General features: G+C 39.2%; 1 protein-coding gene across 1 annotated transcript; it reads left to right on the top strand.

Annotated features, from left to right (window-relative positions):
• Positions 1-949: 949 nt before the first annotated feature.
• Positions 950-17706, top strand: slc39a4 (solute carrier family 39 member 4). The gene is made up of 12 exons (XM_085262941.1): positions 950-1259; positions 6274-6615; positions 9325-9526; positions 9783-9952; positions 10062-10245; positions 10930-11102; positions 11266-11463; positions 11703-11810; positions 13701-13755; positions 13846-13998; positions 14088-14275; positions 14371-17706. Exons 1-12 carry the CDS (start codon positions 1050-1052, stop codon positions 14497-14499), a joined length of 2112 nt encoding a protein of 703 aa, XP_085119067.1. The 5' UTR covers positions 950-1049; the 3' UTR covers positions 14500-17706.
• Positions 17707-18166: the final 460 nt, after the last annotated feature.

The following is an 18166-nucleotide window of genomic DNA, read 5'->3' as shown; positions in this document are numbered from 1 at the left end:
CTGCCAAATGCACTTTTCCTGAGGGGTATTTTACAGTCTCCTCTAAAAAATGCTGTGGTAGATACAGATGAACTTTGATTTTATTTAATGGCCTCATTAGAGGAGTGGGGGTCAGTCACTTTTATCTATTTATCCATTTTAATTGTATTGTTATTGTGCTTTATATTGCAGAGCACTTTGTAACTTTTGTTTTTCAAAAGCGCTTTATAAACATATGTTACTTATTTCTTTACTTGAAATAGTAATTAATTAAGATTTTGTTTACCACAAAGATAAAGGCACCTGACACTGAGTTTAAAAAAAACAACATTTTTTCCAGTTTTATTGTGGAAAGCATGTCTGAACATTTAAACAGGAAACTGTCTATTAAGGGTTTACAAAGTTGGAACAGCCCTTTTTAAAGTATCAAATGGTTTAGTACTTGGTTTGCCAGTATTTTTGCCTGGGCTCAGAACATAGACAGAAATAGAAACGCTTATTTTAAGTAAGATAAATAATAATAATAATAATAATAATAATAGCTCTGGTATGAATAAGGAGCACCAAAACGTCGAGTTCAGGGTTAAAACATCAACATTTTGTGTCTTCTTCAGCAGTCAGTGCAAACCAGCCACATGAGCCTTTTATCAAAAAATCCATTTCCTTTAACTGGATTTGTGTTGGTTGAGCCTATCAGCTCCTTTGTGTGATGTGCGATGCCCAATATAACTTTGGGTTCACTAATATGAGTGAAACCGCTGTTTGGTGTTTTGCTGGTGGTGTGGCGATGCCTGGGAGGCCTGTGGGGTGCCTTTTCTGACCTGTACAGGTAACAGTGGTTATAATAGACAGGTGTAGGGCAGCACGAGGCATGTCTCAGCCAATCACAGCCGAGGTCCAGTGAGACTGCAGTGGTTTAAAACTGATAACAGCCGTGAGCTGAGCTCTATGGCTCAATGTGTCTGCAGAAATACCTTGAGACTGTATGAGCCTCTGTCACACTATTTCTGCACTTTTTTTTACACTTTTGGTCTTTGCAAATCTTTTTTTTCTTCAAAGACAGTTTTAAGATGATTTCCTCTTCGCCGTTTCTTCTGCTGCTTCTCTCCGGGTGGGGTTTGCTCAGTTTTGTCTCGGGTTCCCCCGCTGTGGAGGAAGCTTACGAGGCTGTGGTGAGCATCGTGTCTCCAGGACAGCAGTATCTGACCGGGGAATCCCTTCACTCCCTCTTTAATACACTGGAGCACCGTGTGCACTGCGGCGAAGTGCCGTGTGAAAAGGTGAGTTTTATTAGGCTAAAGCTGCAACCGAGCTGGAGAGCCCTGAGTCGGGTGCGGAGGAAAAAGGTCGAGGTCCAAAAGCTATTACGCAAGTGATAGATCGGGATAGGTCTGCTTTAAATTGTAATCAATTTGCTAATAATAAAAATAATGTTACATTTTTAAATTTTAACATTACTTCTTTTAGATTTAGATTTAAGTACTTATCTGCTGAACAATCATCTAAGTTTACTTTCATGTTCCAAACTGCTTATTTACTCCTGTAAAAGTGTGCAAAAGTTAACTAAAAGTAAAGTAAGGGTGCTTTCAAATAATGCTGTAAGTACTTTTTTAATCAAAGTGCAGCAAAGCGCAATAAACAGAAAATCCTTAAATCCCTTCAGCTTTAAAATGGCACCATTTTTCCACCTTGGCCGGCCAGTTGTTCCGAGCATTTGGTAGTTTCATGATGGGATTTAGGCGTCTATTTGTATTTTTTCTATTTAATCCCAGGCTTGTTTAATAAAGTGGACTTATCAATGGGAATCTTTGAGCTGCTTTTGAAAGGAAAAATGTCTTAAGTGTAACTTTATTGCATAATATTTGCCGTGGATGCACAGAAAAAAAAGACGAAGCAAAAAAGAAAGAAATATTATTAATTGAACCTAAAAGTTCAGACCTTTTTCTTCTCTTTCCTCTTCTTCGTCTCATAAAGATTTTTTTTTCTCTTTTGCAGTAAGTTATTAAATAAAGAGTCTCTGGTGGAAGTCTGGCTACTCTAATGGAAAAGTTTAATGACAACGTAATTGAAATGAGCTTTAATCAGGGTTATATCAAGAAAAAAGTGTTGGACAGCATTTTGCCTTGTGTCAATAGGCTTCTTCCTTCAGTCAACAGGAGCCTAAACACCGATCAGGGCCTTTAGCGGCAGGTGTTTCTCCTGCCTGAGAATGAGCCTTTTAAGGGTGCTGTGTTCACATCCCTATCTGACCATCTGATAAAGATAAAACCTCAGTTTTTTTCAGTAAAGGAATCTTCAGCTCATAAAAGCTGGTTTAAAAATAAGTTATTACAGTGCTGGTGATTTTTATCCAGCTTTGGCTAAAAGCTCTCTTAAGGGGCACCAAAAATTAAGCAAGAAAAAAAAAAACAGGCTGGCTGAAACAATTACTCTTCGGTTTCAGGTTCAGTGTGTTAGCACTAATCCATGCTTATTTTATAAGTGTTGCTGTTACTCAAAGCATTTGCAGGCAACTTAGACAAAACCCCTTTATCAGTGAGTGAGAGAGAAGTCCTTGGACTTCTTAGGTGTCAGCTGACAACAGCAGGAATGTACAGTGCATGCCTGATAAATGTTTGCTATCAGACAGCTGTGGCAGCCACCAGTGAATGATGCATGAAATAAAAGAGATGAGAAACTGTTAAACTGTCAATTTCATTGTAAGAACTTAGCAGTAGTGACATCGGCTTGCACTGTGGATTATAAGAGACAAAATGTGAAAGAGGTTCAATATTGACCCACAATAAAAAAAAAAGTTTCGATTATTCCGCTGTCTAGGAGTTTATATGCAGTGCTGTGAAAACTTATTTGTCCGCTTCTGATTTCTTAGCTTTTTGAATATTTGTCAAATTTAGATGTTTTGCATAATCTAACCAATTTTATCATTAAGCAAAGAAAACCCAAGTTGATGCAAAATTCATTTTTTGAATGATAATTTTTTTTTTTAAGCTATCCAAACCGACCTGGTCTTGTGTGAAAACCTCAGCCTAACTGGTTGTCCCGCACCCTTGACAGCAAGAACTGCAGTCAAGTGTTGTATTAACTGGAATTGAGTCTTTCACATCTCTGTGGAGGAATTTTGGTCCACTCTTATTTGCAGAATTCCTTTAATTCGGCAACACTGGAGGGTTTTCAGGCATCATAACCTGTTCAATAAGATTTTCAGACTTTGACTAGCCCAATCCAAAACCTCCACTTTGTCTTTTTTTTAACCATTCAGAGGTGGACATGCTGGTTTGACTCTAATCATTGTCCTGCTGCATAACCCAAGTGCTCTTGAGCTTCAGCCCTCTCTAGTAGAGAGCAGAATTCATGAATCCACCATGTTTGACCCCACCCGGAGAGAAGCATTTTAGGAAATGCCGTGTTAGTTTTACACCACATGTAGCAGGGACTCAAACCTTTCAAAAAGTTCACATTTTTTCTTATCAGTCCATAGAAGATTTTCTCAAAAGTCTTGGGGATCATCAAGATGTTGTTGCTGTTTTTAATTTGGCAAATGTGAGACGAGTCTTTGTGTTCTTTGCTCGGCACTGCACTGTTAGAAAAAACATCTTAAAAAAACAGTAATAATCCGGCAGCTGGGGCGCCAAAATAATACCGTAAAATAACAGAAAATAACTTGCTCATAAAAATATGGTTATTTCCAGTAATGAAAATACAATTTGTTGCCCTAATTTTACATGGGATTTTGCCTTTTTCAAGTGCTTTTAAACATTAAATTAGGAACAATTTAATGTGATTAAACAATGAAATTACCTATAAACAAGGTCAATGCATGCGGCAATATGGAAAATATTACTTAAATGTACAGAAATATACAGTTAACAGTTGGTTTAAATAATAATGGATTTCATTTATATCGTGCTTTTTGAGACCCTCAAAGCGCTTTACAATTCTCCTCTGGCCATCACTAGTAGGTGAAGTGTCTTGCCCAAGGACACAACGACCGAGAGTGTCCGAGCCGGGGCTCGAACCGGCAACCTTCTGATTACAAGGCGAACTCCCAACTCTTGAGCCACGATCGCCCTAAGTAGCAACAATAATAATAATTATTTGATGTAAAAAAAAAGTTTATAAGAATCATTTTATATATTTTTCCATAGCATTACATTTGAATTTAACAGTTCAATCTTTCAAATAACGGACAAATATTTGTGAAATCATGATACATTTGTGAATGTATTTTAACAATCTAAATATGCATATGTACAGACAGATACATTTAAAAAAACAAGAAAATTAGGTTTTATTACATTACAGTGATTTAACGTTAATTTACATTTGAAATGTGAAATCACAGTCTATTGATGTAAATTTAATGATATTCTAGAAGAACAGTACAAAACTATAAAATACACAGTAAAATACTTTTATATTAGGATTTTTTTTTTTTACAGTGTGGTTTTCTTCTTGAGCTCTCCCATGATTCCTTATTGCTGAATCATAAACTCTGAGCTTAACTGAGATCTGCAGTTCTTTAGATGTTGTTCTGCGTTCTTTTGTGACTTCCTGAATTGGTCGTCGATGTGCTTTTGGAGTAATTTTGCTAGGCCGATCACTCCTGGAAAGATTCACCATTGTTCCAAGTTTTCTCCATTTGTGGATAGTGGCTCTCAACGTGTTTCACTTTAGAAATGTCTTTGTAATCGTTTCCAGACTGATAGATGTCAATGGCTTTGTTTCTCAGCAGTTGCCTTAGATAATGGCATGATGTGCTGCTTTTTTAGATCTTCTAGCCTACTTTACTTTATCAGACAGGTTCTATTTAAGTGATTTCTTTGTTCAACATGTCTGCCATTAGGGGTAGAAGTGGGCAGATACTTTTTTACAGCACTGCGTAAGGAGAAACACTTTTCATGATACTGTAGGTTCTCTTAGGAGTTATTATTATAATCACAGCAATGTATTGATTCTGTAAGAGTTTAAAGGGCCAGTTCACTCAAAATAAAATTTAGTCAACAACAACACATAGTTGGATTTTTGCTTTGTACCAATCTGCTGTAAAATATAGTCGTATGATTCTTTACCATCTAATCAGTCATTCGTGACCCAACTTTTAGGTCAAGATTGGTGGATATCAGTATTTTATGATATGCACCGATCTTGTTGCTTACATCATCTCTAATAAAAGACAATAAAACTGCTGATATTCATGAGATATGGATTAGATTAGATTATAGGTTTCTGATAATTCTGGATAATCCTGTATAAATGCACCAATAAAGCAATCAATTCATGACCTCTTTGCAGTAGCATCGTTTATGTTCACATACACTTTATTAGATACACCATGCCAGTACCAGATTGGACCCCTTTTTGACTCCGGAGCTGTTTTAGTTCATCATGGCACAGATTTAACAAGGTGCTGGAAACGTTCCTCCAGGAGATTGGTTCATATTGACAGCATCACACAGTTGCTGCAGATTTGTCGTCTGCATATCCAACAAATCTGCTGGACTGAGTTCTGGTGACTGTGGTGGTCGTTTGAGTACAGCGGACTCACTGTCATGTAAAAGAAACCACTTTGAGATTATTTGAGCTTTGTCGATGGTGTGTCATCATGTGTGGTTAGAAGATGGATACACTGTGGTTGTAAAGGGATGGAACAATACTCACGTAGGATGTGGGGTTTAAACAATGCTCAGATAGTAATAGGGGCCTAAAAATCTCCTATAATATTAAATCACCAGCCACACTTTCAGCCATTGGTAGAAGTAGGATGGATCGATGCTTTCATGTTGTTCATTTCAAATTCAAGGGTAGTCAAACAAAGCACAGTTTTTCCAGTCTCCTATCAGGAAGTGTGGCTCCAAGTGTAGTCCTCTGCTGCTTTAGTCAACATGCTGTGCATTTAGAAACGCGCTTCTGCATACTTTGGTTGTAACAAGTAGTTATTTGAGTTACTGCTGCGTTCCTGTCAGTTCCAAGGAGTCTGGTCATTCTCCTCTGACTTCTGGCATCAACACAGTGTTTTTACCCTGCTTACTGGATATTTTCTCTTTTTCAAACAGTTTCTGAAATACTCCAAAACAACCATGCAACATGTAAAGTCACTTAAATCACTTTTCTTCTCTTCTGGTGATCAGGTTGTATTTCAGTAGGTCATCTTGACTTGACTTTCTACATGCCTAAATGCATTGAGTTCCTGTATTGGGCTGATTAGAACACTTGTACCTTCTATAGGTAAATTTCATGAGATTGAAATGACTGTTTAATCTTTTTATCCCCTCTTTTTGCTCTCTGGACACAAAGTGTGATCTTGCAGATGCCGTTCATCAGCTCATAGGCAATCCCGACGTCCAATATGAGGAAGAAACTAGAAGAAACAGTGTAAATGTGGCTGTCACTGTATCTCAGTTCACGGCTCTCGCCTCCGGCTCCGTCCTTTACCTTTCTTCTCCTGGCCTGGTCTGCACAGCGATAAAAACAGGAACATGGGGAGAAGAGACTGAAAAATTCCTGCACAAATTCACACATAATGATCCCCATGAACACAAGAGTGAGGCAAACCATGACCATGAACACATAGACGTCCATGGATTAGAAGGTGTCATTCAAGAGCTTCGCAGCCACTACGACCCCACAGAAAGTGAGGTAAGCACAAGCCTATACTCAATCTTCAGTAAATAGTATTTATTGCTCTCTTTTGATCATATTCATTATAAACTGGATAGTGACAAGATAAGAAGAATGTAAAATATTAGCCTTCGAGTTTCCAAAAACTTTTTTTTCCAAAAATATTGTAGCTTTTAATTCACCAGCAAACTTCAACTAAAGGAGTCGCGAGTAAACCAGCTGGGAAATTAAAGAGACACATGCAGGGAGATCGCTTCCCCATTACAATCAGTTGTACATTTCCTTTATGCAGTATAACATGAGAAAAAAGTGAGCATATAGATGTTCACAGATTAAATAACTAATAAATAACTAATAATAACAAATAAATAAACTCTTGCAGGGTGTGTTTTATTTGATTGCTGACAATGGAAGCTTACATACAGATTTATATCACAGCTGGTCAGACGGGCTGGGTTTTGCCCTGTATTTAGCCACATCACCATAACACCTGATCATGATTAAAAGTGCTCTTTGTATCCGTTTCATTTTACTGGCTTGATTATGTAATTTATTTATTAGAATAGAATAGTTCACAAAAGATGGGCAGCACGGTGGCACGGTGGTTAGCACTGTTGCAGCACAGCAAGAAGGTCCTGAGTTCAATTCCACCATCAGGCCGGGTTCTTTCTGTGTGGAGTTTGCATGTTCTCCCCGTGTTTGTGTGGGTTCTCTCCGGGTACTCCGGCTTCCTCCCACCGTCCAAAGACATGCAGCTTGTGGGGATAGGTTAATTGATTAATCCAAATTGTCACTAGGTGTGAATGGTTGTCTGTCCCTGTGTGTTAGCCCTGCGACAGACTGGCGACCTGTCCAGGGTGTACCCCGCCTTTCGCCCTATGACAGCTGGGATAGGCTCCCGCGACCCTGAAAAGGATAAGCGGAAGCGAATGGATGGATGGGATGGATGGATAGTTCACAAAAGCTGGACATGATGTTGGACTGTAACGTTCAGTGAAAAGTTGCTTTTGTTTTTTCCGATTTACTTCCTTAAGACAAAAGTTTTGTCAGATTTCCAAACATTTAGCTGTGCTTCTTCTTGTATTTTAGAGTTTGTATGTCCAGTGTTGACAGCATGTTCTAGCAGTTTCATTATTATTATTATTTGTTTTTTATTTTATTTTGTGTATCAAATTTTTTGGGTTTGTAATTTTATCTAGTGCAGATAGTTTTTCACAAACAGACAGTTTTTACACAACAATGTCCTCATATGACAGAGTTCCTCCGTGTAAAATTCTTACATATTAATATTTAACAGATTAAGTTGAGGAAAGTTAATACAACACTAAAAAATCAACAGTCCATAATAATGGTGCACCATTTCAGGAAAACAATAATGAATCAGGGAGAGTTGAGTGTTAAGTATATTTCCAGGATTTACACCAGCCAGCCGTATTATTTAAACGACAGACAGGTGAAATTCAAATCTGGCTGGCTGTTTATACAGTCATCACGGGCATCATCATCGTGCTAATTTACAGCCTTATATCCACATACATACACCCCATCTCATATTTGGTTAAATATCCCTTATCAGGTTGCATCTGCAGATATTTTTGTAGCAATCAAAAGGTTTCTGGCATAATTCAGGCTGGATGTTTGACCACTAATCTTTACAGAACTGGCAGGCTTCATTTAAATTGGCTTGTCCATGTGGGCAGCTGCACATTCTGGTCAAACTTGAAGGTGTGGATTTTGGAGCAGGACCTTTTTCTTGATCAGCGCCATCCCAGTGATGCTGGGATATATGTCTTAAAATCTTTCCATCCTGGGAAAATAAAACTTCAAAGAAAGGGTTAAAAGTCCAAAACTACCATAACATGATGAGTGTATGCATACATCTTACACAACTGTGCAATGAGCATAGGATCATCAGATCGGATAGCCTGGTCTGATGAACCACATATTGTATTGCTTCATATGAATGGCCCTATTAAAATCCCTTGAATGTGTAAGAGATGGTGATAGCAATAAAAAAGTATGTTAGCTGAAGGACTGGGGAGTGCTTTGCTGGGAAACCTTAGATTCTGGAATTTATGTGGACTTTAATTTTCATATACAACCTATCTGTGGACATTGTTGCACACCACGTACTCCCTTTTATGGCAACATTATTTCCCCGATGGCCTCTTTAAGCATGATAATGCACCCTCCCAAATTACAACACCTTTATCTAAACAGTAAAGGCCACTGAGGGGTCATTTAACAAGGAATTTATGGAATACTTAAAAAACAAAGAGAATAAATCTAACAACAATAAAATTGTTAAATATTAGTTTAAAGAAAGGACATGCATTCACACTGTTCAATGTCCACTACAAGGGATTAAAGGGGATTAGATTATCTAATTTTACAAGCTTTTTGTGTTGTGTTTCACTTGTGTGGAGCACAGTCATTAAAACCCTTTGTCCAGTCTCAGTATTCACATGTTGATTCATAAGGACCAAAAAGTAAGGAAAGCTAGTGCGGTTTGAAAATGATCTGCAATGGCTTTAAGAATCTAAAGAAGACCTAGAAAAACAATAACTCCACTCCATGTAGAGTCCATGCTTTGACAATTCAGGCGTCCCACGTGCATTATGTACTAACTGACCATTGCTCAAAAGTGTTCGAAATATCAACTGTGTTTAAATGTGTCGCCGTTCTAAAACACTCAGCCCCTTTTCTTTTCTTATTACCATGTTATAGAACTGTATAAGCGCTAGTGGCATCATGGCACAGGTTGACGCATCATCAGGAGACCAGAAACAGGAAGTGGGTGCGGTTTTGGGATATGTGCTGTATCATGCCCTGCAAGGTCACTGCTTCGCTGATCAGTCCCTGCCTGATGAGAGCTTCTTCGTGAACTACATCATGGAGCAGCTCGGCTCAGAAAATTTCACTATCCTGGGTAAATGTGCATAGACACAAAAAAACATATGAGCATTAATATATGTGCAATCACTCAAATACCCACAGCCTGTAAAACACTAACTCTGCAGGGCACTTTACAGGAACTGCTTTATTTAAAAATCAACGATTGTTGTGGTCACTCCTTTGTAGTAACATAGGGAAAATGTAGTCCTATTAGCCTATTATGCCTTGCTAACAGATAATTATGTGAATCCTGAGGCCATTTTGTTCAGTTGCTTTGTGTGTGACTGTAGACCTAAAGGCTCTCATGAAGAGCCTGAATATCGGACCTAGCTCGGAGGAAGACCATGGACATGAGCACACAGCAGATGAACACGCCGACCATGATGACAATGTCCAGAGATGGAGGAAGAGAAGCAGTGACAGTGTTGAGGGACGTGAAAGTAATAACACTTGGGAACAGGTACCAACCTAGAAACACAAGAAAATGCCAATTGGTTCACACATTTCATCATTTAAATACCAGCGAGGTGTAAGTTATATAATGGATGTCTGTGGTTTGTTTTTCCCAGCGTTGTTTCTCAGCTGAAGAACTGGTCCAGATCTACGGTCTGGCAGAGAATAGCTCTGCCTCCTCTGGTCTGGGTCGGCCTGGCGTGGTTCAGCTCAGCCCTGCGCTTGTCCAGCAGATCCTGAGCGGAGCCTGTGCAGATATTACAGATCCAGAAAAACCTGATGGGCTCTCCAAGGCTGAGAGTAAGTGTCGTTGTGGACTCAAGTAACAAATAGTTCTACAAGTTGACAGTTTGGCATGTCTCAAAGGCTGGGAAATAAGATCTGTTTGTGCATTACTTATAGCTAACAACTTGTCTCTAATGGACATTCCAGGCACTTTTTTTCCTGTTTTCATTTGATGTCACTGCTAGTTGTTTCCTGCACACAAACAGACTTGATTCACAAATTCGAATTCTGGATTGTCCCTGAAGCACCTATTTCCAATTGCTGATTTTCAGTTACAACATAAAGGCTGGTAGATGTCAAAGAAAATGCACATCTTGTAGGGATTTTCACTTTTTCAGAACGAATGGTGGGAGATATAAAGTGGAAATCTCGAGGGCTGAAAAATGCTTGCCTTTTGGAGCATTTCAAGTAGACATTTCTGTTTTCTAGCATTTTATTTAGTTATTTAGCAATCATTAGCAGTGCTTAGTGGGTATGAATGCATTCATACAATCTTTAGCTGAAGATCGCTAACTAAGTTTGCTACCATTAACTGTTAACTTAGTATTCCACCCTTTTAATTATGGTCACTTCTGTGCTCGAAAAAACTAAGATGGTACTGATGACATTAAAAGAGTTAAGGCTTCAAGATGCATCCACTTTTCAGTGAGCAGAATCCCAATTAATATACATGCTATCATTTGTCTCTTTCTCATGTAGGATACCTCTATGCAACCATCGCCAATTTCCTGATAACAGTGATATCCATGTTTGGCATTGTGGTGTTGCTGTGTGCCGCCTGTACTAGTGTTTTCCAGATGTGCATCCAGTTTTGCATCAGCCTGGCAGTCGGTTCACTGACTGGAGATGCCCTATTGCACCTGATGCCAACAGTGAGGGATTTTAAAGCTTTTAGATTGGAATCATAAGGCATTTATTAAGATTGTAATGGGTGATTTGCTAGCACAGTGATACTATGTAAAAACTGATTAGTCTTTTCATATATTAACATTAATGATATACTCATTTTGTCTTTCTCCTGCATTCTTTATGTAGTTTCTGGGTTTGCACGTGCACTCAGACAACGGTGGCAGCAGCGAACATTCAAGTCACAGTCATGAGGAGGAAACTCCGGACTACGTATACAAGATGCTGGTACTGATTGCAGGGATCTACTGCTTTTACCTGATGGAAGTTTCCTTCTCTCTGATCACATATGGTGATAAGCATAACGACCATAAACATCACCATGGGGTAAGAAGAAAACAAGAAAACTCCTCATACAGAACACATTGTGTAATGTGTAACGTTAACCTTGTCATCCATTTACAACCAAAGTTGGTTATAAATATTGTGACAGACACATGTACTGACATTTAAAAAGTTCAAAAAATACTTTTTAAACTATTTGTCCTTCTTTGTCTCAAGTTCTTTCCTTCTGTCTCAGCCTGTAGGCTAAATTTCTGAACAGTTTTGCCTTTCTCTCCTTTCAGGAAGAATCTGAGCCTCACCACTGTGACCATGGGAGAGTTTTAGAGATGTATCAACAGGAACAGAAACAAAAAGACACAAAGTCACAGTCCATATCCAAAGAAGACCTGGTAAGAGATATGTGGTCATGTGAAAGTTTTCATGAGACTGTGCAGTCATAAGTCCACACTTTTTGACTAAGTGGGATATACAGGGAGTGCAGAATTATTAGGCAAATGAGTATTTTGTCCACATCATCCTCTTCATGCATGTTGTCTTACTCCAAGCTGTATAGGCTCGAAAGCCTACTACCAATTAAGCATATTAGGTGATGTGCATCTCTGTAATGAGAAGGGGTGTGGTCTAATGACATCAACACCCTATATCAGGTGTGCATAATTATTAGGCAACGTCCTTTCCTTTGGCAAAATGGGTCAAAAGAAGGACTTGACAGGCTCAGAAAAGTCAAAAATAGTGAGATATCTTGCAGAGGGATGCAGCAGTCTCAAAATTGCAAAGCTTCTGACGCGTGATCATCGAACAATCAAGCGTTTCATTCAAAATAGTCAACAGGGTCGCAAGAAGCGTGTGGAAAAACCAAGGCGCAAAATAACTGCCCATGAACTGAGAAAAGTCAAGCGTGCAGCTGCCAAGATGCCACTTGCCACCAGTTTGGCCATATTTCAGAGCTGCAACATCACTGGAGTGCCCAAAAGCACAAGGTGTGCAATACTCAGAGACATGGCCAAGGTAAGAAAGGCTGAAAGACGACCACCACTGAACAAGACACACAAGCTGAAACGTCAAGACTGGGCCAAGAAATATCTCAAGACTGGTTTTTCTAAGGTTTTATGGACTGATGACATGAGAGTGAGTCTTGATGGGCCAGATGGATGGGCCCGTGGCTGGATTGGTAAAGGGCAGAGAGCTCCAGTCCGACTCAGACGCCAGCAAGGTGGAGGTGGAGTACTGGTTTGGGCTGGTATCATCAAAGATGAGCTTGTGGGGCCTTTTCGGGTTGAGGATGGAGTCAAGCTCAACTCCCAGTCCTACTGCCAGTTTCTGGAAGACACCTTCTTCAAGCAGTGGTACAGGAAGAAGTCTGCATCCTTCAAGAAAAACATGATTTCATGCAGGACAATGCTCCATCACACGCGTCCAAGTACTCCACAGCGTGGCTGGCAAGAAAGGGTATAAAAGAGGAAAAACTAATGACATGGCCACCTTGTTCACCTGATCTGAACCCCATTGAGAACCTGTGGTCCATCATCAAATGTGAGATTTACAAGGAGGGAAAACAGTACACCTCTCTGAACAGTGTCTGGGAGGCTGTGGTTGCTGCTGCACGCAATGTTGATGGTGAACAGATCAAAACACTGACAGAATCCATGGATGGCAAGCTTTTGAGTGTCCTTGCAAAGAAAGGTGGCTATATTGGTCGCTGATTTGTTTTTGTTTTGTTTTTGAATGTCAGAAATGTATATTTGTGAATGTGGAGATGTTATATTGGTTTCACTGGTAAAAATAAATAATTGAAATGGGTATATATTTGTTTTTTGTTAAGTTGCCTAATAATTATGCACAGTAATAGTCACCTGCACACACAGATATCACCCTAAAATAGCTAAAACTAAAAACAAACTAAAAACTACGTCCAAAAACATTCAGCTTTGATATTAATGAGTTTTTTAGGTTCATTGAGAACATGGTTGTTGTTCAATAATAACATTATTCCCCAAAAATACAACTTGCCTAATAATTCTGCACTCCCTGTACTTAGTATTTGACTAAGTGTACCCTACTTAGCACACTTGTACCCCATAATACTATGACTCAGTAGCTTGTAAGACCACCTTTAGCAGCAATAACTTGAGGTTATCATTTTCTATATGACTTTATTAGTCTCTCACATCATTGTGGAGGAATCTTGAGTATAGCATGAGAAAAAAATCAATTATCAATAAAAATCAAATTAAACGAAATCATCATTAGTTACACTTTGCATAATGCATTCGTACTAGGTTAGCTGTGAGGACAATGAGAAACCGCTTCCAGAGCCAAAGGAGCGCACCAGAGGTGAGTAAAGTTACATGTAACACAAAAAGTTCATCATCATCAAACAGAGAGAACTGGTTACTATAACTTTGCCTCCTCCTGCATTCACAGAGCAGCGACTGCTGCCTTATATGATTACGATCGGTGACACGATCCACAACTTTGCAGACGGCTTAGCGCTAGGTGCAGCTTTCGCCCTGTCCTGGAAGTCTGGTCTGGCCACGTCACTGGCTGTACTCTGCCATGAGTTACCGCATGAGCTCGGTAATTATCTTGAAAAACACAAAAACAGTGCCTAACCTAATCTTTTTTTTCAGTATTCATGCATTAAATCACCTTATTTTCCTCCCCAGGTGACTTTGCCATTTTGCTCAACTGTGGCCTGTCTGTCCGCAAGGCCTTAGCTCTAAACATCGCCAGCACCCTGACCTCGTTCATCGGCATGTACGTCGCACTGTCTGTAGCCACTGACCTCGCTACCCAGCAGTGGATAGGTGCCATTACTGCAGGGCTCTTTCTATACGTGGGACTCGCTGATATGGTGAGTGTTACTTGTTACAAATCTGACTCTTTCACAGAAGTAGCACAATCTGATGACTGTTGTTTAATTATCATCTCCATCCTTTTTCATTGTAGCTGCCCACCATGATCCATATCAGCAACAAGAAACCCTGGCTGACATTTCTGCTGCAGAATGTCGGCCTTTTAGCAGGGTGGGGTATTTTATTATTGTTGTCTCTTTATGAAGAGAAGATAAGTTTTTAATGCACAGTCTGGCAAGTGAACGGTCTCTCTGAGATCTTATGAGAGTTTATGAATGTTGCTGACAGGTTGCTGTAAGACCTAGTTTATACTTGATTTCTTAAGGAATTCCTAATGAAGACACGGTGTACCAGACACACAAAACCCACTTGTGCAGTCTGCCAAGGTGAAGAGTGTCTCTGCAAACCATTCGTTTCATAGTATTTATTTTCTGTTCGAGGTATTAGAAAAGAGAGCAGGTTTCAATATTGAAGATCACAAGAAATGTAGTACCACAGATAACCCAGAGACCACAATAACCCATTAAATTATTTGAGTGTGTTTAGTTAAAAGTTCCTTTTATTTGTTGCACTGATAACGTTTCACTGACAGCAAATACCAGAATGTGCTGCTCTGCTGTATTAGATAGATTTGTCCAAAAATATCACTTAGACACTTGAAATGTAAACCAAAGGGAAATGTAACATTCAAGCAAACATGTCTTTTTCTAATTCTAGATAAAAAATAATAATATAATTATCTGGATTTTTTTTTTTTTATAAAAATAAGTAAAATGCTTTTTCTTTGTACCTTTTAATAAACTGATATATTATTACATACTTATTGTAGTGGTTTGGGAATTTGTGAAATCTTCCTATAAAATCTGGTTTAAGAGTGTCACACTGAGACAGCATATTATGGGAAGTTAAAGAAGTAACCCACAAGAATTCAACCAAACAAAAGGAAATCTCTCTGCTCTCTTCTGTTCTGCTACTCAATTCCAAAACATGCAGCCTCACTCGCAGTGGTCCACTTGCACAGCTAAAGAAAGGTGCTCTATAGCCAAAATACACAAATAACCAAAGGTGGTACAGTGGTTAACACAGTAGGAAGGTGCTAGGCTTGAACCAAGCCAATGGATGGGGCCTATTAAATGTTCTCCCCATGCCTGCGTGGTCACTCCACAGTCCACAGTGGTTCTAAATTGCCTGTAGCTGTGAACATAAACCATAATGTCTCGCTGGGTAACCCTCTGATAGACTTGTGATTTCTCCAGGGTATACTTCGCCTTTTTCCCTATGACAGTTGTGATAGGCTCCAGCTCTTATCCACCATGTATTTTGTGAAATTTGAGTTCAAATTCTGCATTTTGACCTTTAACCTTTAATAGAGCGTTCACCTGTGCTTTTGCATTAGATAACAAGTTGTAAGTGGAGAAGACAGGTTACGTCTTTAATCTGCGTAAAGTCATGGAGGTTAGGCGACAACTGCACTTTATCTCGCTTTATGCTCTAATCTCCTAAACTTAGAGCTCATATGAACATCCTCATTAGGGACAAAGTCCACTGACAACACATCACATGCCGACACAGAAGGATGTTTATTACTTTACACTCCATATGTATGCATGTAAGCATGCAGACTGTCTCAGACACGGTGACGTACATGATTGCAGCAGCTGAGGGTTGTACGCTGACACTTTAAGAACACACTTTAAAAGCAAATTAGAGAACTGCTGACACACACACACACACACACACACACACACAAAGCTCATCCCCCTGATGTCAGCTTTCCAAACTGGTATCCATAATTTTGAATCCTGACTGAATGTTTTCAGCGATTTTATGAGCCCACGGAGTCCTCTGACCTGACGTGCCAATAAAACACTCAAATTTAATTATCTCTCAGATTGGACCTTTGAGCATCTCATATATTACACTGCACAATACATCTTTTACAGTAGTGCTGGAAAACAGCAGACAGTTTTACAGGCAGAAAATAAAGACAGGGGATTATATGGTAACTGAAATAAAAGACTATGTGAAGGAGCTATAAAAACTGGATCAAATATAAAAGCAAACTTCCACTGTTATTGGAAAGCAATGGGACACTTATACGTGTTAACATAAAGGCAGTGGTGAACACGAAGAGCCTTTTTTGCAGTTATATTCACAAAGCAATCTACAGTTCAGGTACCATTTAAAGGTGAAATTACAGCCATACGTGTTTAACTGAATGACTGTTATCAAATGGAGATGATGAGTGGAAGAGCAGGACAGTCTGAGACCATTATTGCTACTGGCTGAGTGGTCATATGACTAACATGCAAGGAGCTAAAGCATGCGAGTGCTGTCAGTGAGGGCATGTCTGCTATTTAAGCTTCAAACTTCCTCTACAAGGCTAGTAGCTCAACTGCAAACACGTTGCCTCCTGTAGAAATAGAAACTGAATGATTGTGGTTTTAAATTATTAGCTTGGACTCCCTGTTGCCCTCCTCACTTTTGTCACACCTACCTTAACTCTTCATGGCTCAAATTCATCAAGATGCTGGAAACATTTCCCAGAGTTTTTGGTCGATATTGACGTGGTAGCATTAGCATGCATTCTCTTTATTGCACGAGGGTGTAACTGTCAGTATCCCTGCGTCTTCCACTGCCAGCCATTTCATTTTGTACAATTCCCACCAGCTCTTTAAAGTCTGCTTTTTGCGCAATCTTTTCAGCACCCTTAATCTTATCAGCAAACTGTGTTTATGTGCTAAAAGTAATAATTTCCTTGTAAGTAAACCCAATTGTAAAGTGTGATTTCCCTAACTTATTTACACAAGGCACTTTGTAGAGGGTACAGCAGCCGTGACCGTTTGTCTTGAGAACTGTTTGACCAAAGTTCTTCTGCAATCAAATCTCGTAAACTCGGCGGCCATTTTCAAATGCTGCCAGGTATTTATTTGGGCAGGTTTTTCAGAGGTCACACAAAAAATGTATGACTAGAATGAAATAGGATTTTTGACTTTTTTTTTCTTTCTTTTTTTTCTTTTTTAAAGGAGTTGCCCACAGATTTAAATTTAGGATCTATAAAGTAAAGTGTGTTATGTAAGTATAACGCCTCGCCTGCGTCAGCTAGCTTGCAGGCTTTGCTCCATTTAGCAGGTTGGTTAGTTAATGGTAATAGCTTTGCTATCAGTTTGTTATAAGTAGTGCCAAACATTGTGATTCAAATGGCCATTTAATGGGAATAAAATGCTTTTATCAGCAGCCTGATGTCTTCATAATCTTCAACACACACTGAGAGATGATGGGCATTTACTCTGTAATGAGCACCGGCTAAACAGAAAATCTGTCATGCATTCTGTCTCACCTCATTTAACAAATGTATGCCTGGCGCTGTGGCATCTTTCAAACCTGAGATCCTGCAAGTCACAATTAAAGAATACAGTGTTTGTTTTCATCTTTTGAACCGTTTCACATCTCGTGACAGCTTTTCCATAGAGTGCAGCAGCATGTGGTTCGAGGTATGAAGCCTTTTGGCTAGAGGTAATCTATAAATAAAATACAACTGAGTGCTACAGCCTGGTCAGTATCACCAGAGAAACACCTGATGATAATATCCTTATAGTGAACTGCTTTGGCAGATTTTTAGATAAGATGGTGCTGATGTTTATCCATTAACTGCAGTTGAAGTACTTGCTGTCCTGAATTTTAATGTGTTTATTCTGTATCAGCTCATTGGGTGGCTGCTGATTTACTAGTGAGAATAGAAAAAAAGTCTGATTTATATTCAGTTATACTCTGCCAGACCTCTTATTACATTACCTTATCAGTCTATCGTGAAGCTGCCAAAGGCCGTGTTTGATAATGAACATTTTCTAGGTGTGACCGAGCATTGACACCGTGATTAGCCACTTTCC

The sequence above is a fragment of the Mchenga conophoros genome, linkage group LG22 (assembly GCF_057382185.1).
Source record: "Mchenga conophoros isolate Kocher_MC1m ecotype Shallow Benthic linkage group LG22, M_conophoros_male_GT1.1, whole genome shotgun sequence".
Lineage (NCBI taxonomy): Eukaryota > Metazoa > Chordata > Actinopteri > Cichliformes > Cichlidae > Mchenga > Mchenga conophoros.
Note: the sequence above shows the minus strand (reverse complement) of the source record. Positions and strands in the feature narration are given on the sequence as shown.